General features: G+C 48.8%; 8 protein-coding genes and 1 long non-coding RNA gene across 13 annotated transcripts; 4 read left to right on the top strand and 5 right to left on the bottom strand.

Annotated features, from left to right (window-relative positions):
• Nucleotides 1-27: 27 nt before the first annotated feature.
• Nucleotides 28-2,221, bottom strand: LOC4800572 (alpha-tocopherol transfer protein-like). The gene is made up of 3 exons (XM_001357786.4): nt 919-2,221; nt 479-851; nt 28-420 (listed from the first exon to the last, which is right to left on the bottom strand). The coding sequence occupies exons 1-3, from the start codon at nt 1,209-1,211 to the stop codon at nt 166-168; spliced, it is 921 nt and encodes a 306-aa protein (XP_001357823.4). The 5' UTR covers nt 1,212-2,221; the 3' UTR covers nt 28-165.
• A 231-nt stretch (nt 2,222-2,452) lies between these two features.
• Nucleotides 2,453-5,368, bottom strand: Gba1b (Glucocerebrosidase 1b). Its single transcript, XM_002136986.4, has 9 exons — nt 5,230-5,368; nt 5,029-5,171; nt 4,814-4,973; nt 4,608-4,755; nt 4,229-4,549; nt 4,035-4,164; nt 3,848-3,961; nt 3,264-3,787; nt 2,453-3,103 (listed from the first exon to the last, which is right to left on the bottom strand). The coding sequence occupies exons 1-9, from the start codon at nt 5,288-5,290 to the stop codon at nt 3,004-3,006; spliced, it is 1,701 nt and encodes a 566-aa protein (XP_002137022.1). The 5' UTR covers nt 5,291-5,368; the 3' UTR covers nt 2,453-3,003.
• Nucleotides 5,073-5,961, top strand: LOC26533637 (uncharacterized). Of its 2 annotated transcripts, none has more exons than XR_004468377.1 (3): nt 5,073-5,199; nt 5,296-5,711; nt 5,849-5,961. It is a non-coding gene; the product is annotated as an uncharacterized lncRNA (long non-coding RNA). The 2 variants fall into 2 exon arrangements; XR_001451546.2 differs by having other exon boundaries at nt 5,805-5,916.
• Gba1a (Glucocerebrosidase 1a) lies at nt 5,876-7,855 on the bottom strand. The gene is made up of 4 exons (XM_001357785.4): nt 7,723-7,855; nt 6,629-7,641; nt 6,231-6,573; nt 5,876-6,171 (listed from the first exon to the last, which is right to left on the bottom strand). Exons 1-4 carry the CDS (start codon nt 7,778-7,780, stop codon nt 5,906-5,908), a joined length of 1,680 nt encoding a protein of 559 aa, XP_001357822.3. The 5' UTR covers nt 7,781-7,855; the 3' UTR covers nt 5,876-5,905.
• prt (putative mushroom body vesicular transporter portabella) lies at nt 6,095-13,313 on the top strand. 3 transcript variants are annotated; one of them, XM_015182972.2, is made up of 10 exons: nt 8,028-8,168; nt 8,234-9,189; nt 9,344-10,018; nt 10,082-10,633; nt 10,706-11,307; nt 11,371-11,587; nt 11,651-11,775; nt 11,838-11,943; nt 12,008-12,234; nt 13,150-13,313. In XM_015182972.2, the coding sequence occupies exons 3-8, from the start codon at nt 9,850-9,852 to the stop codon at nt 11,928-11,930; spliced, it is 1,758 nt and encodes a 585-aa protein (XP_015038458.2). In that variant the 5' UTR covers nt 8,028-8,168; nt 8,234-9,189; nt 9,344-9,849; the 3' UTR covers nt 11,931-11,943; nt 12,008-12,234; nt 13,150-13,313. The 3 variants fall into 3 exon arrangements, with proteins under 3 accessions (XP_001357821.5, XP_015038458.2, XP_033232363.1); XM_033376472.1 differs by having other exon boundaries at nt 11,838-12,234; XM_001357784.5 differs by lacking the exons at nt 8,028-8,168; nt 8,234-9,189 and adding an exon at nt 6,095-6,184 and having other exon boundaries at nt 11,838-12,234.
• LOC6896818 (histone chaperone asf1-like) lies at nt 12,240-13,118 on the bottom strand. Its single transcript, XM_002136985.3, has one exon. The coding sequence runs from the start codon at nt 12,981-12,983 to the stop codon at nt 12,348-12,350; it is 636 nt and encodes a 211-aa protein (XP_002137021.2). The 5' UTR covers nt 12,984-13,118; the 3' UTR covers nt 12,240-12,347.
• LOC6896817 (outer dense fiber protein 3-B) lies at nt 13,183-14,299 on the top strand. Its single transcript, XM_002136984.3, has 4 exons — nt 13,183-13,331; nt 13,422-13,640; nt 13,706-13,892; nt 13,969-14,299. Exons 1-4 carry the CDS (start codon nt 13,313-13,315, stop codon nt 14,231-14,233), a joined length of 690 nt encoding a protein of 229 aa, XP_002137020.2. The 5' UTR covers nt 13,183-13,312; the 3' UTR covers nt 14,234-14,299.
• A 228-nt stretch (nt 14,300-14,527) lies between these two features.
• Nucleotides 14,528-21,403, top strand: LOC6896816 ((E3-independent) E2 ubiquitin-conjugating enzyme UBE2O). Of its 2 annotated transcripts, none has more exons than XM_033376471.1 (10): nt 14,528-14,650; nt 15,891-16,238; nt 16,447-16,709; nt 16,790-16,991; nt 17,059-17,302; nt 17,370-18,144; nt 18,207-19,083; nt 19,155-20,175; nt 20,244-20,462; nt 20,528-21,403. In XM_033376471.1, the coding sequence occupies exons 2-10, from the start codon at nt 15,909-15,911 to the stop codon at nt 20,806-20,808; spliced, it is 4,212 nt and encodes a 1,403-aa protein (XP_033232362.1). In that variant the 5' UTR covers nt 14,528-14,650; nt 15,891-15,908; the 3' UTR covers nt 20,809-21,403. The 2 variants fall into 2 exon arrangements, with proteins under 2 accessions (XP_033232362.1, XP_002137019.3); XM_002136983.3 differs by lacking the exon at nt 14,528-14,650 and adding an exon at nt 14,867-14,996.
• LOC4800563 (spaetzle-processing enzyme-like) lies at nt 21,387-22,878 on the bottom strand. The gene is made up of 4 exons (XM_033376473.1): nt 22,726-22,878; nt 22,270-22,656; nt 21,900-22,209; nt 21,387-21,834 (listed from the first exon to the last, which is right to left on the bottom strand). The coding sequence occupies exons 1-4, from the start codon at nt 22,811-22,813 to the stop codon at nt 21,408-21,410; spliced, it is 1,212 nt and encodes a 403-aa protein (XP_033232364.1). The 5' UTR covers nt 22,814-22,878; the 3' UTR covers nt 21,387-21,407.
• Nucleotides 22,879-23,039: the final 161 nt, after the last annotated feature.

Below are 23,039 nucleotides of genomic sequence, written 5' to 3'. Positions count from 1 at the left end.
GATATGATAGTTGGGTGCATAGATAGATAGGCGATAAGTTTGTGTTATCTTTAATTGATCGACTGACTACACCAGAGCTTGGATATAGATACGCTGGCGTTTACGTGTGGGGATATCCGGAGGTGTCCCCGCAGAGAGTTCTCTGGGTCTCGATCTGGGTCAATGTCAATCCCAGTTCAACTTGCGAAAGGAGCCGCTGGCCCCGAACTCTGCCTCGTAATGGGTAACCTCGTCGTGTCGCAGCTCCTCGATGGTCCCGTAGTGGCAGTCCTGGTCAAAGTAGCCACGATAGCTGTTCAACAGGTCCTCCATGTAGGCCATGCACTCGCCCATATGACCATTGGTGCCGCCATACTCCTCCGGCAGCGTCTCTTTGCCAATATGCTCGATCAGCTCCTCACTAGACTTCAGGACGCGTATCTGGAAAAAGGGAAATATATGCTTCAGAGCCGACTTTATGCACTCGATGATTGCTTACCGGATAGTTAACCTGCATGCTGAGAATATTGTAGAGGAACATGATCGTTCCTTGTATATCCTTGGGCATGTTGATGATGTACATTTCCTTCACCTTCAGCGGGCCGCAGTTGTAGAGCCAGTTCCACCATTTCCGAAAGAGAACCTTGTCGAATCGTCGCATCTTATCCGAGCTGACGCCCTCCAAGTCGATTATCTCACAAATGCCCGCCAGCGAGGCATAATCATTCTCCAAGGCAACAATCTCCATGGCCATCGAGGTGAAGTGATAGATCTCGCGCAGCATATAGAGGTTCGGATCGAAGTGGCCAAAACGAGCGATGAACAGCGCAGTGCGACTGTCGCCCTTGGGCATATCGGGATATAGGCAGACTCTATAAGGGAGAAGGGTGAGAGATTAAAGATGATTCCATCATCATGGATAAGGTTTCTATGGCTTACCCCAAGCGGTTGATGTCCAGCAGTCGCTGGGTCACACACCGATTGTTCATGATCTCCGGAAAGAGGTTGTAGTGGGTAAAGTAGCGATCGATGCGCCGCTTGGTCTGCTCCAGGCTGTACCGGCAGCGACGCAGAAAGGCAATCAGGAAGTCGTCGTCGGTGCGGGCACGCAGATGCGGCTGCTGGCGTATCCACACGCGCAGGATAATGATGTCCTGCTGGATGCGGTCTGGCGTCTCGTTCACCTCCTTCTCGGCCAGCTTGGCCAGTGTCGGCGAGAGCGGACGTCGCATTGTGCTGATGGCTGTGCGCTGTTTGATGACATTTGGCCCATGGCTATGGTTATGATGGTTGGATATGGTTGGCTAATTTGCCTATTCCCCGCATTCGATGGTGCTCTGCTGGCCACATAATCTAATCTTATCTGGAGGGCTGGAGAAATCGTTTTGGGAAATTACCCATACACCGTGATACTCCCACTCCATGGATTGTATCTGTATCTACTCGTATTTATAACTTGCACTTTTCTCCAGCTAAGGGACTGGGACTGGGACATGGAACATGGGCAGGAGGACAGGGCAATGATTGCGCACATCCGGCGCCTGTCCCCTTGAGTCACTTAAGTGCACTTCTCGCCGACTCGCTGGGGGAATGGGGGTACTCTGTCCCTGAAATGCGATCTCTATTTAATGCCCGAAATAAATCTAGCGCTAAATAGTATCCAGTTTAGTTTAGTTTGTGTTTGAGCATTCAATCTGAGTGGCTGTCAGAGGGCATTACACTGACATCTCGGGTTGGTGGCGATGCGATGCCATGGGATGCCATGAGACGCTGAAGTTGACATGGAACACCTACAGATCGAGCAAATTGCTGTGACATGGTGCTGTCAGCTGCTGACAAGCCAGCGATCGGGCGGCCAGGAAACGGATCAGTTTGCCACTCCACCAATAACTCATAACACATTATGGCGACTGCCACTGGAGAGAACTGGAGACTGTTCTTTGATCTTCCTGATGACAGGGCAGCGCGTGTAAATTCCCTTTGCAGCAGGCCTGCTCCTCATGGCTCCCGACGTTAACATATCGTTGCCATATTAATAATGAGCCTCATTAACTGAATGCACTACACAACACCCGACACATTGCTGGCTGTTGGCACTTTCCACTTTCCTCTCCAGCTTGGAAGGGTAGAGGCGGATTGTAATTGACACGCTCATTGCTGATAAGTGTATTTTGTTGTAAGCACTTGAGATATGTTGTTCCCAAGCCGTTCTCTTGCATGCCAGTACTCAACATACTACTCGTATGATGGATGCACAAAGAATGGATTTCAAGTAAAAAAGGGCCTGATGATTCAATTCATGCTATATTATAAAATGTATCCAGCAGGAATCGCATCAGTAAAGCAGACACTGCCACAAAACCACTAGTCGTCATATGGTCGCGTATAAACGTTTCATGTTTTAATTTATCGTCTTACATAAAACGCCCCATTTTGTGCGCCAAGTGCGATGCACAGAGGGAAATGCATTTGCTTAGCGCTCAATTGACAATCATATTTATAGAGCATATATATTGAACAACACAAAAAAAGAAAAACTAAATCCTAGAACTAAAAAAATATGTATTTTTCGGTTGTTGCCGCTCGACTGGCAGTTGTCACTCAACTTGATCCGAAATATCTATGCTACATGTGGGCCTTTTGTACTGTGCCGTTCCCTCCTCCCCAGATAAAAGAGATTCGGGCTTCTGTGCGAGAGGCGGGAAAGGGCATTAAACGGCAAATGAAATTTCATTGTAAACAGACGGCGTTACGGCAAATTGAGCAGCTTAAACAAATTTCCGTTGTCATAGAGAGATGGTCTCAAGCGAGCATTACATCCTTGCATCCTCCTCGCCATCCCCATCTCCATGCCCATCCTGTTGAGGGCAATTTATTGGCTTCCGTTTTGTTGTCACTTGAGCTGTGGTGTCGCGCAAACATGAGACATGTCGTCTATCCTAATTGGTCCTTTGGGCAGCGGCAGATGGACTCGTAACCTTACTTAACTTACTTGAAACTCCACTCGATTCACTTCTTGGAATCTCACTTATAGAGCACTGTGTGCCAGGAGCGGGGCGGAAGGAGTAGATTAAATGCACCACTTTGGCTATCGTTGAGCGCCACATCCACTGGCAGATTTTGGCTGCAAGAGAGTGCAAAGCAGAGCATCCATTAGAGGCAAGGCATTCATAAATGTGCAACGCTGCAGCGTTGTAGGCAATTAAGTTGACGCACTTAAGCGGCACCGTCGCAGATGAGGCCCAAAATAGAATGCAGGATATGCAGACACGCGCGCCACTTACCCATTGTAGACGATCAACGCCACACTGCCGTCCGGTCGCTGGAAGCCGACTACACTTAGCTGCGAAAAGGAATTGTTTTCGCCCTCGATCCGCGTCTCGATGCGCACCGATTGCGCCGGCAGAAACTTGGAGAAGTGCCCGATGGCATAGTAAATCGGTTGCTTGTAGATCTCACTGCGACTCGTCGCATTCACAATGATCGGTGCGTCCACAAAGTTGTTCACGTAGTTGGGTCCGCCCTTCTCGTCCAGCACTAGATTCCAGTCCAGCCAACCGTTGAAATTGTGTTGAAAATCCTGTATATAGGCACGCATGTAATTCTCGCCCCGCTGCCAGCTGCCCAGCTCGGGGCCGTGCGTCTGCCAGGGCTTGTCGCCGATGCAGGACTCCGTGTTGAGCAGCAGCATGTTGGGCATTTCGGCATGTGCCTGATCAATGAGCTGGGGACCAACCAGCTCATCCCAATACCAGTGGACGGCCAGGCCATCCAAATACGACAGTGAATTGCTGCGGGATGAACGCATCTAAAATAAATGAGAGCTGTCGCGAGTGTTTAATTGAAACATTTTCAGGCACGACCTCACCTTGCGGAACCACGAGGGAAACGTGTACCGCTGGTCATCGTTGCCAAAGATGAGCACAGGCTTCTGCGTCGAGTTCCTAATGGTCGGACCTAGATGATCGCTCAGCCATATTGCCTGGTCGTAAATATTTCAAGATGCTTAATAGCCAGAATCATGATTGAACGTTTGGCATGCCCATGCCTCCTACCTGCTGCCAGGGCGTCCAGCCCATGCTCATGAAGTGCACAAAGAAGAAGCCGATGACGCCGTTTAGCGGCTCATTGCCAGTGGATATGGCCCAAATCGGCATATTTTTAGACTGCATCAGTTCGAGAAATCTGCAACAGATTCCACCCCAAAATGAATGGCATTCACAGTGTGTAAAAGTTCTTTCCCGCTCACTTGAGATGATAGAGGGCCCAGGTCTGGTAATATTCCGACTTTAGCTGGCCAAAGCCTGTCCACCGGTCGTTGGTCTTCATCCAAGGAGGCGCACTCCAGGCAGCAGCCATAATTTTTAGCTCCTCCATTCGGGCCACACTCTTGAGGCGTTTCAGTTGTTCAATTTTCTGCAGATCCCTCGGATCGAGTTCAGTAAAGTTCGACAGGGCGACATCATTTCGTGGCAGCTCGTTGTAGGCCCAGGGCTCCAAATCAAAGTCACATCCTCCTATGGACGTGCGGATGCTGTTGTAGGCAATGCCATCGTCGTGGTAATATGATCTTCAATGGGAAACAGATTACATCTAGAATTGTGGAGCTGTCAGGATTTGAAACCTACTTGTAGACATGGTCCTGCAACTCTGTCGGCAACAGTTGAAGTAAGTGAGAGACAGTTCCAGTCAAGGCCCCGCCAAAGTTGGTTACGTTCTGATAACGCTGATCCCGCTTAACTGAAACGCTTACAGTCTTGACGCTGGCATTGATAACTGCAAATACAAACTGATTAAGTGATGCTTGACAATTTTGAATGCTTAGATTAGCTACACAATCGTTGGGGAATGCTTGCCAAGTTCAGCCAGGCTCTGTGCTGATCCACCACAATGGCCTCCGCGTGAAAGTTCTCATCAGTCGACTGTTTATCTTCCACCACCAAAGGTGCCTTGTTGGATAGGTCCCCAGTGGTTACTTTGAAGCGCAGGCCATCCTAGAAAACAACAGATGTATCAATCAATGTGATTTCTTGAGGCCTACCCACTCACCTTGCTGGAGCTGATCACCACAATCCGTGAGCCCTCATTAAGTTCCGGCTGCTCCAAGTAATCGCAGTAGGTGCTGTTGCACACACAAACACTCCCATGCGGTGTCTCGCGGAGATCGCAGGGCAGCTGCGTTGAGGCCGTACCTGCAAATCGAACAGTTGAGGTGAACAGGTAGGCACTTATCACTTGTGTTTAACTCACCTCCCGGCTGGGCAGAGATTGCGGCCACTGCAAAAAGAAAGCACAGCCAAATTTCTTTCATTTTAGTTTGCAGGGGAAGTCAAACTGCAGCAGAGGTGATGAGTCTCGATTGGAGGCGTCCACTCGACTGAGTCCAAGCGGACTACGAAAGCGTTTCTCCAATCAAGCGTCGCGGGAAACCGAATTTCGCTCAAGTTGTTTGTGTTTTTGTGAGCCACTTGACCCGGGCCCAGCTGTTGATCTGATAAAGCGGCCGGCAAGACGACGACAAGCAACGATCCATCCCCACTTGGAAATCGGCGCACGCAATCAAAAGTAAAAGTTATGCAAACTGCCAGAGGGGTCGCGCGAAGCAAAGAAACAGGTGATCTGGTTATCGCCCGGTAATCGAAAGCTATTGGTTACGAAACGGTGTATCGTTCGGACAACTCTAGTTGTCTCTTTCGCACTCTCAGTGAAGCCCAAGGTCTATTAAAAGCAAGGTAAGGCATTGTCCGCAATAAATGCCAGACAGTTTTCCATACAAAATATGTACCCATTGAACCTTACCCTATTTCAAATGTACCTTTGTCCAGCCCTTTGCAATTTCAAGCAATAGCCATCCCTTTCGCACTTGTAGGCCGCCAAAGAAAACCGCATGGAATCCAATAAAAGTTCGTTTATTGCAAAAATGTGCTCAGCTGTACAGCAAGGTGTGAATGGACTTGGCGGGAACATTGACCGTAAACTGGCCGCGTTCACTGTCCACCACAGTAATGTTTGTATCGGCGCGTCCGCTGTTGAAGAGCACGGCCGCAATCTTCTTGTCCGGCCGCAAGAAGGCAACGCAATCCAGATTGACGTTGCTGGGCACAGCATCGACGCGTATGGAGCCCTCTGGCACCAGCTTGGAGAAGTGACCCATGGCATAGAACATGGGCTGCTTGTAGAACTCCTCATTGGCTGAAAGGAATCGGTTAGTATGTGAATGCGTTGTAAAATTATGGATTAAGTGAACGTACTTGTGGTGTTGGCAATGACGGGGGCATCGACTGTATTGTCCACATAGTTGGGGCCGCCCTCCTCGTCCAAAATGATATTCCAATCGATCCAGGCATGGAAGCCATGTTTTATGTTCTCCAAGAAGGCGCGCGTGTACTTCTCAGCCCGCTCCCAGCTGCCCAGGACGGGGGCCGACCTCTGCCAGGGCTTATCGCCGATGCACGACTCGGAGACGATTAGGAGCTTGTCGGGCGCGTACTCGGTGGTCTCATCGATAAGACTGCTACCGAAAATCTCATCCCAATACCAGTGCAGCGATAATCCGTCCAGGTAATCAACCGAATTGGGGCGTGTGTAATTCATCTGGAATTTATGAGCGATAATGACCATGAACTTGGATGCTGGCTGAGGACCTTACCATTTTGAACCAGTGTGGAAAGGAGTAGCGCTGATCATCGTTGCCGAAAAGGATGATATCCTTGAACTCAGAGTTTCGGATCGTTGGCCCAAGATGGTCGTTCAACCAGATGGCCTGCGTCTGTGGAGTCCAGCCCATGCTCATGAATTTGACAAAGTACATGAAGAAGATGCCGTTCAGTGGCTCGTTGCCTGTGGAAATGGCCCAGATGGGCAGTCCATTATCCTCCATCAGTTTCACCCACTTGAGGTGGTAGTCGGCCCAGGTCTGGTAGTACTGCTTCTGGAGGCGTCCGAATCCTGTCCACCTGTTGTTCGTCTTCATCCAAGGCGGAGCACTCCAGGCCGCACCCTTAATTCGCAGATTTTTTATTCCCGAGACCTCGACGAGGCGTTTTATGTGGCCCACACGCATCACATCGCGTTCGTCCAGCTCGTCCATGCCGTCGAGCATTGTGTTGTCCTCTTCCTCGGCATAGGCCCAGGCACCGAGGTCAAAGTCGCAGCCGCCGATCGATATGCGCATCAGATTGAAGCCCAGCCCCTCCTCAGCGTAGAAGGACTTGTACAGATGGTCGGCGAGTTCAGGCTGCTTGAAATTGTCGACTAGGTAGGATACGGCTCCGGTGTAGCTGCCACCGAAGCCCGTCATTGTCTGGTAGGTTTTGCTGCGATTCACTTTCAGCGTCACGAAGCGGGTGATGGTGCTCTCGCGCGACTCCAAGGTGAAGGCACTGGCCAAAGCCTGATCCAGCAAGCGGGAGAAAATTGTCTTGTTTTTGGCCTCTGGAACGGGCTCCACATAGTCCTGCACAGTGTACGTGTCCTCTGTCCCGAAGTGTCCGTGGGATGTGGCGAATCGCAGACCCTGCTTGGAGCTGGAAATCAGTGCGAATTCTGTGTCGTCCGTCAGCGTGGGATTCTCCAAGTAGTCGCAATAATCAGCCGTGCACACGCACACCTTTCCCTGCTCCGCATCCTTCACTTTGCACGGCACCGTTTCCCCCCGGCCACCTGAAGAACCGTGCAGGTGGTAAGTGCCAATTCCAGTTTATAATTTCGTTTTATGGTTTTTTGGTTTTCATTGCCACTTACCGATTGCAGCTATCAGCAGCAGCACGGCGAGCAGCAAAACTCCTTTGCTGGCAGACATTTTCCTCGTTGACCGTTCGCTTGATTGGCTGCCAACGGACTGACCGACACGGACGCAGCTGGAGCTATGAGCTGGACAAGCTGACAAGTTATCTAAACACTTGGGGCACTCCCCCCAGAGTGGCCAAGACAAGAAGCATTACCGATAAGGCCATACCATGCCCGTGATTAGGATTATGATTAGGAGTTTATTGAGCTTTTCATTTATTCATTTTGTTCATCATCCAGCTGGCCTTGGTTTTTCGTTCTGTTTTGGTTGGGGATAGGATTTGATGTTAGTTCTCATTCCCCTTTTGATACCCGTTCGGCAAACAACTTTAAAATTTTTTTGAAAAGTTTTTCTATTAAATTTTTAAATTTTAACTCCAATATGTCGCATAAACCTTTGGGTAAGATCTAAACGATAGTTTGATGTTTTGAATTTAGTCAACATAATTTCGAAATATTTTACAAGGACCCGGACCCGGCGCATACATGCTGCCCAGCTGCTTCGGCTATGAGAAGTGTGACTCCAGGATGCAGCGAAGCCCGCAGTATTCCTTCGGGACCCAATCTCGGTCTTGCAATCGTGCAAATCTTGTGGGACCCGGACCGGCGGCGTATCACCTGGGCTCCGTGACGCGCTATGGAAAGGCTAACAATCTGGAGTACGCGTATTTCCATAGACGTGGTCTCGGCAACAACAAAACAAAGAGTGTTCGCTAGTTGGAGTCTCAAAATATACGAATATATGGGTTAACAATAAGCTGTTGTTGTCTAATCGTGAATTAAGGGGAATTAGATTACCCTAATCGGCGTCCCGAACTCGAGTGGACGTATATTGACAGGTGGAACAGGTGTTTGTCCCGGTCTCACAAAGGGCGAACTACCATAGCAAATATTCAGGGAGCTCAGAGGTCTATTTATACCTCATCTTGACTCAAAATAGGTCAAGCACAAGGGGGCATGGGCATGGGCATGGGAACCGGGGCATCTACCTCTCCCTGGCTGCTCATAAAATCAATTTCGAAAGAGAACCCAACACTGCGCCACAGCAATCCGTCACAAATTTGTGGGGACTAAATTTAAACGGCTGAAAATTCAATGAAACGGAAAATGTGACTAGAGGCTAACAAATCCATAGCCTGCTTATCGGGGCCGTGGCAAACACTCGTTCAGACCGGGTCACGCGAGACCTTTAAGCCAGTGCTTTAAGCCCCCCGCGGAGCCGTACTGCGACAGAAGGGGGGTTGGATATGCTGCTAATAATACAGAATCCTATGACACGGATATGTCTTTAAAGTCATGTGTGTGTGTCCCGCAGCGAAAAACTATCCCGAAGCCAATAGAAACATGAAGGAAATTATGATAAGGACAGAAACGAATAATGATTGCTCTATCTCCGAAAATGGTTACAAGTTCCTAAAGCGTGTACGTATTTTAATCAACAAATCTATGGGAATCTCGAATTAGTTTCGTTTTATTTTATGGAATATTTCCACTCTTGAAATATATACGGATACAATACGGCTTAAAGCTTTTCATTTTAACTGGCTTTAACTTAATAACGTTGTACTTTTTATAGACTCTGCCTGCGAACACACACACTGGCTACAATTTGGATAACTTTTGGCCTATACGGCTCGAAGAGGTCAACCTGAAATTCATGATGAACACAAACAGAAAGGCACAGAAAATCTATCAGAACGAAGCCCAGATGAAACCTCGTTCGGGGCCCATCATCCCTGCTCGGGACTCGGGACACGGACTCGGACTCGGGAGTCGCCTCGGTTCGCGTGCTGTCAATAAAATAGAACGGCAACTTGTCGCTCCCTTTCAATATTCGCACACTCGTCGTTGTGGCAGCAACACCCACCTGTTGTTGGTTCCTGCTCAACTGGTGTTATCGCCGTAGTGTGAGTGCGTTTGTCTGGCGCGAGTGTGTGTGTGTATGCGTGCGTCTGCATTAATATTGTGTAGCATACTTTGTGGCGCGAACCGAGCAAATCCATCGAACCATATGGCAGCATAAATTGTCAGTGCCAATCAGTTTGTGAGGAAGATTTACAATTAGCTTATCGTGCCCCCGCCATGTCGGAGCACTCGACACAGAGGCAGCAATCCCAAGCAGCTGCTGTCCAGCTAAACGCCCCGGCCAGACGCTGCTCAACGCCCGGTAATGGCAGCAGTAATCGCTGTCTAATTGCAGTGATTGTCTACCTGGCCCTGCTACTAGATAACATGCTGCTGACCGTGATTGGTAAGACAAATTATTCAAAGATAAACTTAATCAGTATTCAGAACAATTTGTTCCCCTTTGCAGTGCCTATTCTGCCGGATTACTTGGCCGGACTGGATCTGGAGGCCTCCACACCGCTGGTTCTTAGCCTGGAGGAGACAACCCCATCCTCAAAGCTGTCCCATCTCTATCGCAGTGGAGAGATGCTCGGTGGCGGCCATCAGCTACATACTGCCAAACATCCCATTCCCGGCAAATCGATGGTCAATTTTACGTTGCTTCAAATCTCCACAGAGCGCCCAACAACGACCACAACCACGCCCACACCCACGCCCATGCCCACGGCTACGGCTACGGCCACGGCACTAATTCTAGATATCGTCCAGTCGGGCGGCACTAATGCGACCTCCTCCACCAGCAAGGTACCGTCCGACAGCCTTATAGCCAGCAATGTGCACTCGAACAGCAACCGAAGCCTGACCTTGGCGCAGGAGAACGGATCCATTGGCCTGCTGCTCGCCATGAAGGCCCTGGTGCAATTAATTTTCAATCCGATTGTCGGAAACGCGACCGGCAAGTTTGGCTACCGCCTGCCTATTGTGGTGGGTACCTTCTTCCTGCTCGTCTCCTCATTGGGTAAGCCCCTTTTCGCTCGTATCACTGCAATAATGGGCGACTTGATGTGTGTGTGTGTGTGTCTACTTCCAGTGTTCACCGTGGGCGAATCCTATTGGGCGCTATTGGTGGCTCGTGCCGTTCAGGGCGTGGGCTCTGCGTGCATCAATATCTGCGGCATGAGTCTGGTGGCCCAAAACTATCCCGAGGAGGCACGTCGCTCCAAAGTAATGGGCATCATCTTGGGCAGTATTGCATTGGGCGTGCTGCTGGGCTATCCATTCGGCGGGATCCTTTACGATCTGTTGGGGAAATCGGCCCCCTTCATCATACTCTCAACGTTTATATTCTTTAGCTTGGGCCTGCAGCTGCTGACGTTGGATCTGTCTGTGCAGCCGGAGGTGGTGGTGGCGGAAACTCCCAAGTGGCGGCCACTCCTCGAGTGCAAAATGATCCTGGCCATCGTGCTGGCCATCTGGTTCTCAACGTCCACGATGGCCATGCTTGAGCCATGCTTGCCCATCTGGTTGATTCAGTACTTGAAGCCGAACAAATGGCAGCTGGGAACTGTCTTCATACCCGATTCGGTGGGCTACTTTGTGGGCACCAATTTCTTTGGAAGCGTAGCCTATCGCTTTGGCCAGGTGAAGGTCTCCTGCATTAGTCTGCTGCTGGTGGGAATCGCCTCAATTTTGGTACGTATTTTAAATATTTCCTGGTGATATTGTCATATGTTATACCTTCTCCTTTTCCTGCAGATACCCAGCGCGACGACTGTAAGCCAACTACTGTTGCCGCATTTTGCTTTGGGTCTTGGCATTGGGGTAATTGATGCCGCTCTGGTTCCTCTGCTGGCCACCTTTGTAGATGCAACATTGGCCCAAGAGGATCAGGGTGAGGTCACCACACCCATTTCCAGCTACGGCACTGTCTATGCCATACAACAGACATCCGTCAGCCTGGCGTACTGCTTGGGTAAGTCTAAGCCTGATCTCTGCAAGTGCCACCTTCTCATCGAATCCTATTCTGTCTTTATAGCTCCATTGATTGGTGGGGAGTTGGCTCAGACCTTTGGCTTTGCCTGGCTCATGCGCATAGTGGGCATATGCAACATGATCTATGGTCCCGTTCTGGTCTATCTTTATCACAAATACGATCCAAAGGTTATAAGAACAATCTCTGATAAAACTAAAAACCCTTGATTAACTATCTTTCGTATCCGCAGATCCTAAGAGAACAACATAATGACATGCTGCTCCAAAGCAGTGGTCGTGGGTCCCGTTATAAACAGCTGTACAACTCCATGGACGTGGAATAGACCACGATTCCTCGTAAATACTAAGCAATCAATGAAAAGAATTACTTTAGTTCTTCATTTTTTTGTCTCATCTAAAGCAATATATTGGGAGATGATTTTTCTGTACCCAAGGAAGGGGAGGGGATATAATAACCTAGTCTCCAGGCATTCAATTCATTTTCATTCAAATATCTCTCGAATCTCCGAAAGTCAAAATCACTTAACAATGTTTCCAACGCAGTCAAGATAGTATCGTAATCAACATTTCAAATAAAGATCCAGAATGTTCATACTATGTTCCCTGTGTATTTGCTATTTAGATGAGGTAAGTAAATTTAATGTATACATATATTTAAGCGTTTGTTTTTAAATTATAATTAAGGGGGCGAGGTCGGGTGGGGTGTTTGTATGCGTTGCAGTTCGAGTGCCAGAAAGAGTTCATTTCATTGCCAGTTTATTTGACTTCTCGTTGAGGGCGATAATGCCGTAATCGATGGGCAGGGTGTCCTGCATGCTATCCTGCTGCTGCAATGTGGATGGACCATCGATCATAATTTCATCGCTGTGCCCGTTGTTTTCTGGCACTACTCCATTGCCATTGGTGTGGCTGTCGTCCCAGTTGATCTGGAAGCGGGTGACGCGCGGATTGCTGGCGAGTATGTTGCGCACTAGCTTGTCGAACAGGGGCTTGGGTGGCGGATTCTCTCGCATCTCCTGTTCCTCATAGTCGTTGTTCACGTAGAAGCCGACGCGCACAAACTCCTGCCCGCGATACGAGCACGTCAACAGCACAATAGTGACGCCTACGGCATCCTGTTCTGGAATTTTGCTAACATCTGGCGGATCGGCCTGGAAGACGAACATGTGACGACCCTCGAGCACGGGGCCCACGTAGATGGTGTCCAGTACCTGGTCGTGCTCCTCGGACTCGGCCGAGCCCACGTATATCACTTTCCATTCAAGGTCCTCCGGCAGTTCCTCGATGCACTCGAATGTCAGCTCGAACCGGAAGGGATTGAAGAAGCTGCTGGTGTTGTCCAGCACCACAACATTCGTGATGTGCACCTTGGCCATGACTGAACTTTTGGGAGCCTTCTCCTTCGACACACGACGTATTTAATGAAGCCTTTTTAGGTGACTACTTAGTTACGTCAAGAATTTGTGTTTGAAGAGTTTTTCGTTGTTAAATTGACTATATTAAACGGACTATGTTGTGTCATGTTTTTTTGCATTTTTACAGATGAAGTAGGCGTGGAATATATATTTTGATATCCTAGTATGGGGGGGCCAAGAAAATGTTCATTCTACTTTCGGGATCCTTTCGGCCTACAACTCTTTTTTGAGTTCAAAATTTTTAGTAAAATATTTTTTCTAATATTCCCCCAAAACTAACAAAATAAAAAATGGCAGTGCGACCTATAGGTGAGAAACATTTGACAGCCAATCAAAAACAAAAGAACGGTTTTAGATATAAGAATGTGAATTGGGAATAATGTGTTGTGTTTTCGGTAGGACCCGGCCCCGGCGCCTATATGCTGCCCCCCACTGTGGGCTACGATCGTCACGATTCGCGTAAGCAGCGCCTGCCCCAGTATTCCTTTGGAATGCGCACCAACGCAACGGGGTCGAACATTGGTCCCGGCGCCGGTGCCTATATGGTCGACAAGATGACGAGATTTGGCAAGGGTGGCGGCCTGGAGTACTCCATGGCGCCCCGGCTCAATACCATTGGTAAGTGCTTTATGGTAATGGATGTCAGTGCAGTGGTAAGGTTACCTTTCATCCATGCATTGCAGATAAAAGAATTGGTCCCGGGCCCGGGGCACATGATGTGCATCTAAAGCCCTTCTTCACGGGCACCAATGCACCGGCCTACTCCATGGGTCTGCGCACTGACTACAATTTCAAGAGGCATGGACCTGGCCCGAATGCCTACAAGTTTGACGTCAACACCGTGAAAACATCTGCTCCGGCATACAGCATGTGAGTAGATCAGTCCGAGCAGCCACTCTGTAGATGACTAATGCAATCCTCTGTCCCCATCCGTCTACTCCTTTAGGGGACTGCAAACCAAGACGACCACAAAGGGGTTGTCACCTGGCCCTGCTGCCTACGGTCTTGGCGACATCAATGTGAACCTGAACCGCGCCCCGCTCTACTCAATGTCTCCGCGCTTGGGCCTGTCCTCGAAGGGGTTGGGTCCAGGCCCCAACTACTACGATCTGATGTACTACCGTCCCGGCAAATCTGGACAGGCCTACTCCTTCGGTGTGCGCCACTCTCAGTTCGCACCGCCCATGATCGTTAGGTGTGATAACATGTAGGGGTTTGTAATATTAGATCGAATATATTCAAAATTTCAGTAAAATAAAATATAAATATAAAATGTATACCTTTTTCTATGGTCAAAATGGAGACAACTTTGGACCTCGTGAAGGTCGTAGCTGTTGTAGTAGATTGTATCTTCGCGGTGCGAGATTACACCCATTTACTTCTCATAATATCCGAGTGCAAATATGTACATATATAGGGGGCTTTGGATGATATGTTTTTCATTCTGTTTGGGGTTTCTCAGAATGTCATGGAGTATGTGCACTACACACAAGTGAATAATTCAGTAAACAACAAATTTCTGAGATCTATTGCAGAACAAATTTGTCCCCATATTTTCACAGAAATTTATATACGAGTTGTATTATTTTCTAACGTATAAACGGACATATTTACTTATTGTATGAGAGGTGAGTTTTAAGAATATAAGTTTAAGTACGGTTTAAGTAGGGTACGAAAACATGACAGATACACTGCGATTTATGGCCGTATTTGTCAGTTTTGCCATTCGGTTTTTGAATCTGGTCTCAGCAACATCAGAATTACTGGTTGAGAACTATTTACTTACGGGTAGAAATTATTTATAAATTTGGCAAAGTAGTCTTTGCTTTACTTTTAAAGAACTGTTTAAACTGTTTAAAATATTCTCAAAAGTTCTCCGAAGTTATTCTGATTCGTATCGCCTTACTTATTATTATTATCATTCTCCGAACATATTATTCATTCAAAAGTTTTCAACGGTCCAGGAATAAAATGGTGAGTTTTTAAGAACATAAAGAACTGTTATTGGAGCTTTTAAGGCCTGTTTGTCATCTTAAGCTGAATTTAATGCACAAACTAGCCAGATCCTGTTTTAAAGCTGTCTTAGCGAAATTCTGCAGTTTATGGTCTCTTTCAGACCCCAAGAATAGGTTTTGCGGTCGAGATTTTTATAAAAAAACAGCATAAATAGGAAAACCTAATTTTAACGCAATATAAAAAGGGATACATGGTATACAAATGTCCATACAAGAGGAAGGTACTTAAAATTAGCCGGTCTTGTAGAAAAATAATTCATTAGTGTAATTTCAATGGAATATCAAAATAAAGGATTTCCGCTCATGGTCAGAGAATGATTATCCCACTGGTCAACCAGTGTTAAAATACACTCCATGAAAACTTGCCGAGTTCTAGCGCAGTTCAGGTGAAACGTCAAACATTTTCAAACAGTATTCACTGTAACAGCAGAGCGGGGTTAAGTGAGCTAAGTTATATTTTTCATCGGTAGATTTACGGTATATTTCTGAGTGTCAGACCGTATATTTTATCGACAAATCCGTGGTCACACTAAATATAAGTAGCACTCGCATTTGCTTTCTCGTTTTGTTTTTGTAGTATTTGAATGTTTTATTTATAGTTTTAATTTTAAAAGAAGTCGGCAAAGTTTTCGAATTAAAGAGAGATTTTTGCCGCATAAAAATTTATTCCGTGTTCGAGGTTTTCCGTATAGAGAGAGACTCGCAGAGAGTTTCAGTATCATAATTGTTAGATTAAATCGTTAATAGAAGAGTTATGTCGGTAGGAGCTCGCCACGCAAATTGTTTGTCCAACTGAGCCCAAAGACGTTGCACCACTTTCTCGCAAGCTATAACTTATCTTCTATGAACGCAGTCCATCATTGGTAATAATATGTCAAATCGTGTGGCGGGTGCTGACAAGAATGTTGGCACCCTCCCCAAGAACCTGGCGGACCTGGCCAGCGGTGCTCCATCAAGCAACCGGATGACGGGCGGCGGAATAGCGGCGTCCAAGAGTGCCGAGAACAGTCCTTGCCGTTTCTTTTTCGAGGACGAGATCTTTCGCATCGATTCACGGGGACGCGTGCACTTTGGCGTCGTAACTGAGACGACCGAGTCGCACTCATCGGAGGACGAGGATGATAATGATCCGCTGTTTGCGGGCGAGGTGCGAGTGGCCTTCTATCCCGATGGCAAGGAACAGATTCGAATGGAGTCAGCCGTAAGTACAGCCACCCTCGTTGAGGTTATGTAACTGCCAGTGACATTGGCCGTGGCATTGGCCTACAAATAACTGTTCATAACTGTTCTGTTTTAACAACTGTTTTTTCTTCTGTTTTTCGTATTTCGTATTTTTTCGGCATTGACACGTGTTTGTTTGCTCTTTTCTTTCCGCTTCTTTTCGTTTTCCGCCACATGTGGCTTTGCAGATCGGCCTGGCGGACCGCACATTGATGCCGGGCGATGTTGTGCGTCGCCGCCTGCCCGGCCAGAGAGTCCTCACCGGGCCGTCTGGCTATGTGAGGGATGTAAACGTGAGCGCGGACGTAAAGGTGCTTGGCTCAAAATTCGTCATCAAGAATGTACCTGCGGAGCGTTTGCGTCCGATCTCGCAATGGGCTCGTGATATACCCGTATGCTTTGACACCTGGGTGGGCACCACCATCAATGTGGACGAGGTGACCGTGCTCAGGTAACCTGCACGAACATACCATCGCCTTTGGCTTGCTTAATTCTCATTTGCGGCTTTTTTGTGGATGTTTGACTTTGCAGAACCGCCAGCGGGGGGCGCCTGGAAATTGGCTCGGCCTATTTCCACAAGTTCCGGGATGCGAATTCAAAGTATTTGCCTGAAATATTCACTCCCCATGTGTTGTTTCCCGGCAACGTGGTTGTGGGTCGTCTGCCGCCCTTCGATCGCTTTATAAATCTCACTCCGGACATACCATTGCCCTTAAATCGCAAGCGAGCCTTGGTAAGACAACGCACAATGCAACCAAACGCAAGGGTTTAACTTTTATTTTTTGTAAATTCTACCATAGTATACCGTGGAATCGATCCAAACGCTTGGCGTGGACGTGGCCTGGACGTGCCGTGCCACTACAAACGATTGCAATGGCGATCCTCTGAAACAGCCAAAAACTCATGTCACGGGCGAAGAGTTGGTGCAAATGAAGCGCCTCAATATTTATGAATCCTACATGCTACAAATTCACGATCGATTCTTCCTCAAATATACGAAAAATGATCCACTAGTCAATAAACAGGACTGGGAGGAAGAACTAAGTAATAAGTTAATTTGTCAACAGTTCGACGAATATAATCACTCACGCCACCTAATTTCCCATTCCAGCGGCTAAATATAGGCTTATTTACGAAAATCAGGGAATTGTTGATACCAAGCGAAGCAAGCCAAAAGGCTCCAATAGTGGCGGTGCCCGCAATACGTCCAAGTTTCGACGTAATTTGAATAAATCGGGCAATTCGCGCTCCCGAAATGGCGATACCGAAGGCGCCGCCAAAGTCCGGGAACCGGGCAGTGGATCGTCTACAAAGGTTTCATCAGATGATACCTACGACTTGATTGAGGATGTCGATGGCGACGAAGACTTCTTGGACGTAACTATGGACTCGGAAGGCCAAGAGGAGCTGGCAGTCGGACTACAACCTGAGGCAAGTGATAAAAAGAATGAGGCTCCAGTGGATGCCGCCACAAACACGAGTGGTGGTGGGGCAGCCACCAATAATCAGCAGCGCATCACCGTGCGGATTGGCAATCGACGCTACGGCAAAAAGAAGAAGATTACAAAGAAGACACTTTCATCACCATTTGTTAAGAAACATATTGATCCCCGAGATGGTGATGAGATTGTGGTGGAGACCTTAGTGGTACGCAGTACCGCAACCATCGTCTGGCAGGATGGAACCGTAGAGGAGAACATCCCGTCGACACATCTGTATCCCATACACCATCTGGACAATCATGAGTTCTTTCCGGGCGACTTTGTGAGCAAGGCGAACGAGAATAGCCTCTCGCAGACCGAATACGGCGTCATTCAGTCCGTGGATCATGACGAACGTATTTCAAAAGTCAAATGGTTCAACATTTATACCAAAAAGGATACAGTGTATGTATTGTGCTTTTTTGTGACCAGGAGAATCTCCGCTCACTTGATTTTCTCTGTTGCAGTCCCATATGCAGAGAGGTGGAGGAGCTAAGCGTCTACGATTTGAAGGATCACGCCGACTATCAGTATCGACCCGGCACCATGGTCATTAGGGTCGCGAACTTTACGAACGAGAATGCCAAATCGACTGCTGGCCAGGTGGTTGACAACTTTCCCGATGGCCGTGTGCGCGTTTGGTGGGCCATGGGACATATTACCATGTGCTATCCGCAGGATCTATTCGAGATCAACCAGAATGATCACGACCACGACGGCTATCTGTCCGATGGATCGGATAACTCGTGGGAGACCCAGTCGGAGGATAGTCTGCACGGACAGCTCACGGAGAAAGAGCACATCCTCACGGGCATCGATAGCGTGAGCGATGCTCTGGGGAAGCTGGAGAAGATCCACCATCTGCTGCCGGATGCCGAAAAGTCAGAGGTACACATCGATTTGGTGGCCATCTATACAAATTGCCATTACCTGGACCGCTTGCTGAAGAGCAGCTTCTTTGGGCCGGAGCATTTGGGGCGCGCGCTGGATTCGAATCGCATCTCCAAAACCTACAGGGCTATCCAAAATATAATAAACGTTGACCCTGATTTGGACTTGGCCACGACCCCACTGAGGCTCCATGTGGCTGGCCCTCCTGTGAGCCCCACGTCGACATCGACGCCCACAAAGCGAAAATCATCAACCGAAATAGACGAAGTTCAATGCAAGAGAACTGGCGATATTGTCACCGAGGAGGAGGAAGAAGAGGTTACAGCATCCAACGAGGATGAGAATAGTGAAAATGCCAAGCTGATTGCCAAATATCGATGCGAATACAATCATTTGATCGAAGTTGCACGAAACAGTATTCTTGTCGCTTTTGACATACGGACTAAGGCAAAGGTAAGGATACTTTCGTGTAGCCCGTGTCGCGATTGCTTCTTGAGCAAAGTTTTTTTTCTATCTCCCATCAGAATGATTCTGGCGTTCACTCACGGGGCGAAAATAGCATGAGCGAGTTGACCAACTCGGCCAGCGATCGTGATCCTGTCGAGCCACGAAACCAGCCGTCGCCTGAGCTGAAGCCACAAGTGGTCATTGACTTTTCCGACACCTGCGGCACGGAAACCATCGAGATGTTTGCTATGCTTATTAAGGAACAATTGTCCAAGTGCCGCATTTTGGTTGAAGACAAAATTCAACGTGCACGCAGAGCAGCCCAAGAAGCTAAGGATACAGACGAAGACGAACATTCATATCCTGGCACGTATGATGTTGACCCAGAGGACGTTTGCATCGACCTTAACGAGGTAGTGTTGCCGCCGCAGCCAGTAGCTGAGATGGATGTTGAGCAGAAACTGGAAAAGTGCGACGATGCCATGGAGCACACATTGGACCTAAATGCATTGTCCGAGTCGCTACCACCCATCGATCGTCCCATGGCCTCATCATCGCCATCTCCCACGCCCAAAATTGTCTCTCCCTCTCGCCACTCTCCAGTTTGCGAGAACTGCTTCGAGGTGGTGCCCAATGCCCCGCTTTCTCATCGTTTCATCCGCAATCCTGTGACACCGGCCAACAAGTCGCAGTACCAGCGATCTATTCAGCGCGAGTACTCCCTGCTGCAGTTGTCGCTACCGCCGGGCGTCATTGTGCGAGCCTATGAGGATCGGATGGATCTCATGTCGGTGATGATGGTGGGGCCCAAGCGCACGCCCTACCAGAACGCCTTGTTCTTCTTTGACTTTCAAATGGGTCGCGACTACCCGAGGGGTCCGCCAATCTGTCATTACACCAGCTACTGCACAGAACGTCTCAATCCGAACCTGTACGAAGAGGGCAAGGTGTGCGTGTCCCTGCTGGGCACTTGGGCAGGGCGCGACACCGAAATGTGGTCGATAACCAGCACCATGCTGCAGGTGCTCGTCTCTATACAGGGTCTCATACTGGTCGATGAGCCCTACTATAATGAGGCGGGCTATGAGAAGCAACGCGGTAGGAATTTAAGCACTCGAACAACTATAGAACACATTCAATTTCATTCCATTTCCCCATTGTTTTAGGCACTCAACTGGGCCTGGAGAACTCTCGGGTCTATAATGAAATGGCTATCATAAAAATAGCCCATTCCACGGTAAAGCAGCTGCAGAATCCGCCGCCCATCTTCCGCAACGAACTGATTCAGCACTTTAAGGAGTTTGGCACCGAGCTGTATGACCGCATACAGGCCTGGGCCGATTACTCGTCTGAGGCACAGCGCCTGAGAATTACCAACATTAAGGGTGAGTATGGTAGTGCAATAAAAGCGTCTTGATATTGTAACTCATGGCTCATGGCCATATTATAGAAATGCCTGCGGACTACAAGGCCCCCTGCGAGGTGCCCGAGTTTCCCCTACTCCCGTGCAGTCGTGGCTTTTGTGTTGCGGTCAAGGGCGTTCTAGCTCAACTAAAGCCCGCATTGGATGCCTTGGGTCCCATGTTGAATGCCCCGGAGACCGCATTGAATGCCCCTGATGCTGGCTTGGACGCTGTAGAGCCCGCTTTGGAAGCCATTGATGTGCTGAATACCGAGTGGATGGCCATCGAAACTGGAAAAGCGCCACGCGCTGCTCCAGAGGAAGTTTAATTGAATCTCGCCATTCTCGGCGCTTACCCATGCCCAGTGGTGCCTCCCCACACAACTCAGAAGACTTTTGCCACCCGCGATGGAAGTCTGGCTGGCCCCAGGCAATGGGCAGCGTTTTATACACTATACTATACATACACTATCGAATCTCTATATTCTTAAGCCTATTCGAATTGCTGGCTATCGCCCTTTTAGTTATGCAAAATGTTCTTAAACTAAATTAAATGTGCTTTACATTGTCACACATCCATGAAATAATAGCGATGCGTTCTAGAATATATGAGAAGCAAACATGTATGTATATTAAGTAGCGTTTAGCTAAGCGAAATGTTGTATTGTATGGAATGCCACAAAATATATTTTATACTTGTCGCCCTAAGTCGCTCCCGCCCCGATCCCCCCTCAATATATCCCATGTATCGAACCCATGTCGTGCCTAGTTTCGATTATTGTATCTGTTTTTGTTTCGCATTCCACTTGAAAGAAAGAGAGGAGAGAGCTTAGCATAATTTAAGTTTAACGCTCCTTGTCCCAGCACTAGTTCTATATTTTAAGCTAGCCAATGCGAGAAATGTGAATAAATTAGCAAACATTATTTATTATGCCTCCAATTTACGCTGTATCCAATCGATGAAGGCACCCGTGCGGGTGTACACGCCCGGCCAGCCTGGTAGGCCGCACGGATCCGGGCCGTACGAGGTGATGCCGGCCACATAGAACACCTCCCTGCCGCCAGTGTTGATTGCCACCATCAGGGGACCGCCCGAGTCGCCGCCGCAGGTGTCGACATTCGCCTTGCCACCAGCACACAGCTGGTTATCGTTCAGCTTGTACTTGTACGGGCTGTACTTGTCCTGGCACGTCTTCAAGTTCCACACATCGACGGTGATCTTTAGCTTCCACGGACTGGGCACCTTCTTCTCGGTCAGGCCCCAGCCAGCCACGTCCATGGCATAGCCCTCGAACAGATTCGTCCGCACATCGCCATTGACGCCCAGGCAAATAGGTCGCACATAATCCGAGTAGCTGCCAAGGCCACGATTACATAGAGACCAGATCAGATCAGATCAGATTAGATGAGATCCACTCACCTGACACTCTGCTTGAGACGCAATAGGGCTATGTCGTTCATCTGGTCAATGGAGTTGGGGACATATTCCTCGTGGATGATTAGCTTCTCCACCTCAATGTCGATGTGCCCGGGGGCGCATGTCTTCTGGCCATTCTTCTCGGTCACGCAATCGGGGTCCGTATTGGTGTCCCACTCGCCCAGGCGGACAGCATGCAGGGCTGTGCCGGACATGTCCAGTCGGCGACTGGCCAGGCAGTGTCCGGCAGTCAGCACATAGCGAGAGTTGATCAAGGTCCCGCCGCAATTGAAGCTATAATCCTCTGAGAATACTGCAAATTCGGAAACGGATGATCTAGAGAACTATTCCCTCAAATTATTGCTCCACTCACGCTTCTTGTACTGCAGCAGGACCATCCAAGGGAACTCCGAGAGAGTGGTGTTGTGGCCGCCCACAATGCGGTCGGCAAAATGGATGCCACATGTCTCATTGCCGGGCAGAACGTTGCCCGGCAAGTGCTCCTCTGCCGCAGTGTGGACATTCGTGAGTTGGCCGGCGCGTTTGCTCACCGGACAACAGACCAGAATGCGGTTCACCAGACCCTCGCGCCTGTTGTCCAGGCCGCATTGGCTCTTCGAGAGCAGGGTGCGCTGGGCCGGGGTCGTCTTATCCGTATTGAGGATGGTGAACAGGAAGGGACAGCTGTCAATGTGGACGCAGAAGCCGCGCTCCGCACTCTCCTGCGGGATGCAGCTGCCGAAGGTGATCTGCGCAGCATCTAAATGAAATTGCATTGAATGAATGCACTGATCAAAACCGGTTGTTGGCCCCTCGAAGGACAGCTCACCAGCTCGTTGTGCACCGGCCACCAGCAGCAGCAGCACCAGCAGCGGGAGCAGCATCGGCATCAGCATCTGCTTCGGATCCGTCATCATCTTGGCAGATTACGATTGATCTGATCGCTCGGGGCTTCAAGCTGAGACTAAAGGCACTCTCCGGTGGTTGAGCCGGTTTAAGTCCCATTAGTGGGACGCTGACGAGATAAGCTACCGCGAGATTATCGCGAGAGCCAAATGGCAGCGTGTCAAAGGTGACCCGAGATTACGGGAAAGAGAATTGCATACTGATATGTTTGTATGTACAATGTATGTGGAGTGTTTT

This window comes from Drosophila pseudoobscura, chromosome 2, assembly GCF_009870125.1.
Source record: "Drosophila pseudoobscura strain MV-25-SWS-2005 chromosome 2, UCI_Dpse_MV25, whole genome shotgun sequence".
NCBI classification, from domain to species: Eukaryota; Metazoa; Arthropoda; class Insecta; order Diptera; family Drosophilidae; genus Drosophila; species Drosophila pseudoobscura.
The sequence above is the reverse complement of the archived record's forward strand: the minus strand, read 5'-3'. Positions and strand labels throughout refer to the sequence as shown.

Bases quoted from the DNA above. Each gene is read 5' to 3' on its own strand.
- LOC4800563 (XM_033376473.1), bottom strand. From the start codon at position 22,813: ATGATGACGGATCCGAAGCAGATGCTGATGCCGATGCTGCTCCCGCTG. The intron at 22,657-22,725 runs GTGAGCTGTCCT...AATTTCATTTAG, and splicing joins GGCCGGTGCACAACGAGCTG to ATGCTGCGCAGATCACCTTC. The intron at 22,210-22,269 runs GTGAGTGGAGCA...CCGAATTTGCAG, and splicing joins CCTGCTGCAGTACAAGAAGC to TATTCTCAGAGGATTATAGC.
- Gba1b (XM_002136986.4), bottom strand. From the start codon at position 5,290: ATGAAAGAAATTTGGCTGTGCTTTCTTTTTGCAGTGGCCGCAATCTCT. The intron at 4,974-5,028 runs GTGAGTGGGTAG...GTTGTTTTCTAG, and splicing joins TGGTGATCAGCTCCAGCAAG to GATGGCCTGCGCTTCAAAGT. The intron at 4,756-4,813 runs GTAGCTAATCTA...TTGTATTTGCAG, and splicing joins AAGCATTCCCCAACGATTGT to TTATCAATGCCAGCGTCAAG.
- Gba1a (XM_001357785.4), bottom strand. From the start codon at position 7,780: ATGTCTGCCAGCAAAGGAGTTTTGCTGCTCGCCGTGCTGCTGCTGATA. The intron at 6,574-6,628 runs GTAAGGTCCTCA...CATAAATTCCAG, and splicing joins TTCCACACTGGTTCAAAATG to ATGAATTACACACGCCCCAA. The intron at 6,172-6,230 runs GTACGTTCACTT...GATTCCTTTCAG, and splicing joins CGTCATTGCCAACACCACAA to CCAATGAGGAGTTCTACAAG.
- prt (XM_001357784.5), top strand. From the start codon at position 9,850: ATGTCGGAGCACTCGACACAGAGGCAGCAATCCCAAGCAGCTGCTGTC. The intron at 10,019-10,081 runs GTAAGACAAATT...TCCCCTTTGCAG, and splicing joins CATGCTGCTGACCGTGATTG to TGCCTATTCTGCCGGATTAC. The intron at 11,588-11,650 runs GTAAGTCTAAGC...CTGTCTTTATAG, and splicing joins CAGCCTGGCGTACTGCTTGG to CTCCATTGATTGGTGGGGAG.
- LOC4800572 (XM_001357786.4), bottom strand. From the start codon at position 1,211: ATGCGACGTCCGCTCTCGCCGACACTGGCCAAGCTGGCCGAGAAGGAG. The intron at 852-918 runs GTAAGCCATAGA...TCTCCCTTATAG, and splicing joins CTGGACATCAACCGCTTGGG to AGTCTGCCTATATCCCGATA. The intron at 421-478 runs GTAAGCAATCAT...CCCTTTTTCCAG, and splicing joins GCATGCAGGTTAACTATCCG to ATACGCGTCCTGAAGTCTAG.
- LOC6896817 (XM_002136984.3), top strand. The intron at 13,641-13,705 runs GTAAGTGCTTTA...CATGCATTGCAG, and splicing joins GCCCCGGCTCAATACCATTG to ATAAAAGAATTGGTCCCGGG. The intron at 13,893-13,968 runs GTGAGTAGATCA...CTACTCCTTTAG, and splicing joins TCTGCTCCGGCATACAGCAT to GGGACTGCAAACCAAGACGA.
- LOC6896816 (XM_002136983.3), top strand. The intron at 16,710-16,789 runs GTAACCTGCACG...TTGACTTTGCAG, and splicing joins GACGAGGTGACCGTGCTCAG to AACCGCCAGCGGGGGGCGCC. The intron at 20,463-20,527 runs GTGAGTATGGTA...GCCATATTATAG, and splicing joins GAGAATTACCAACATTAAGG to AAATGCCTGCGGACTACAAG.
- LOC6896818 (XM_002136985.3), bottom strand. From the start codon at position 12,983: ATGGCCAAGGTGCACATCACGAATGTTGTGGTGCTGGACAACACCAGC.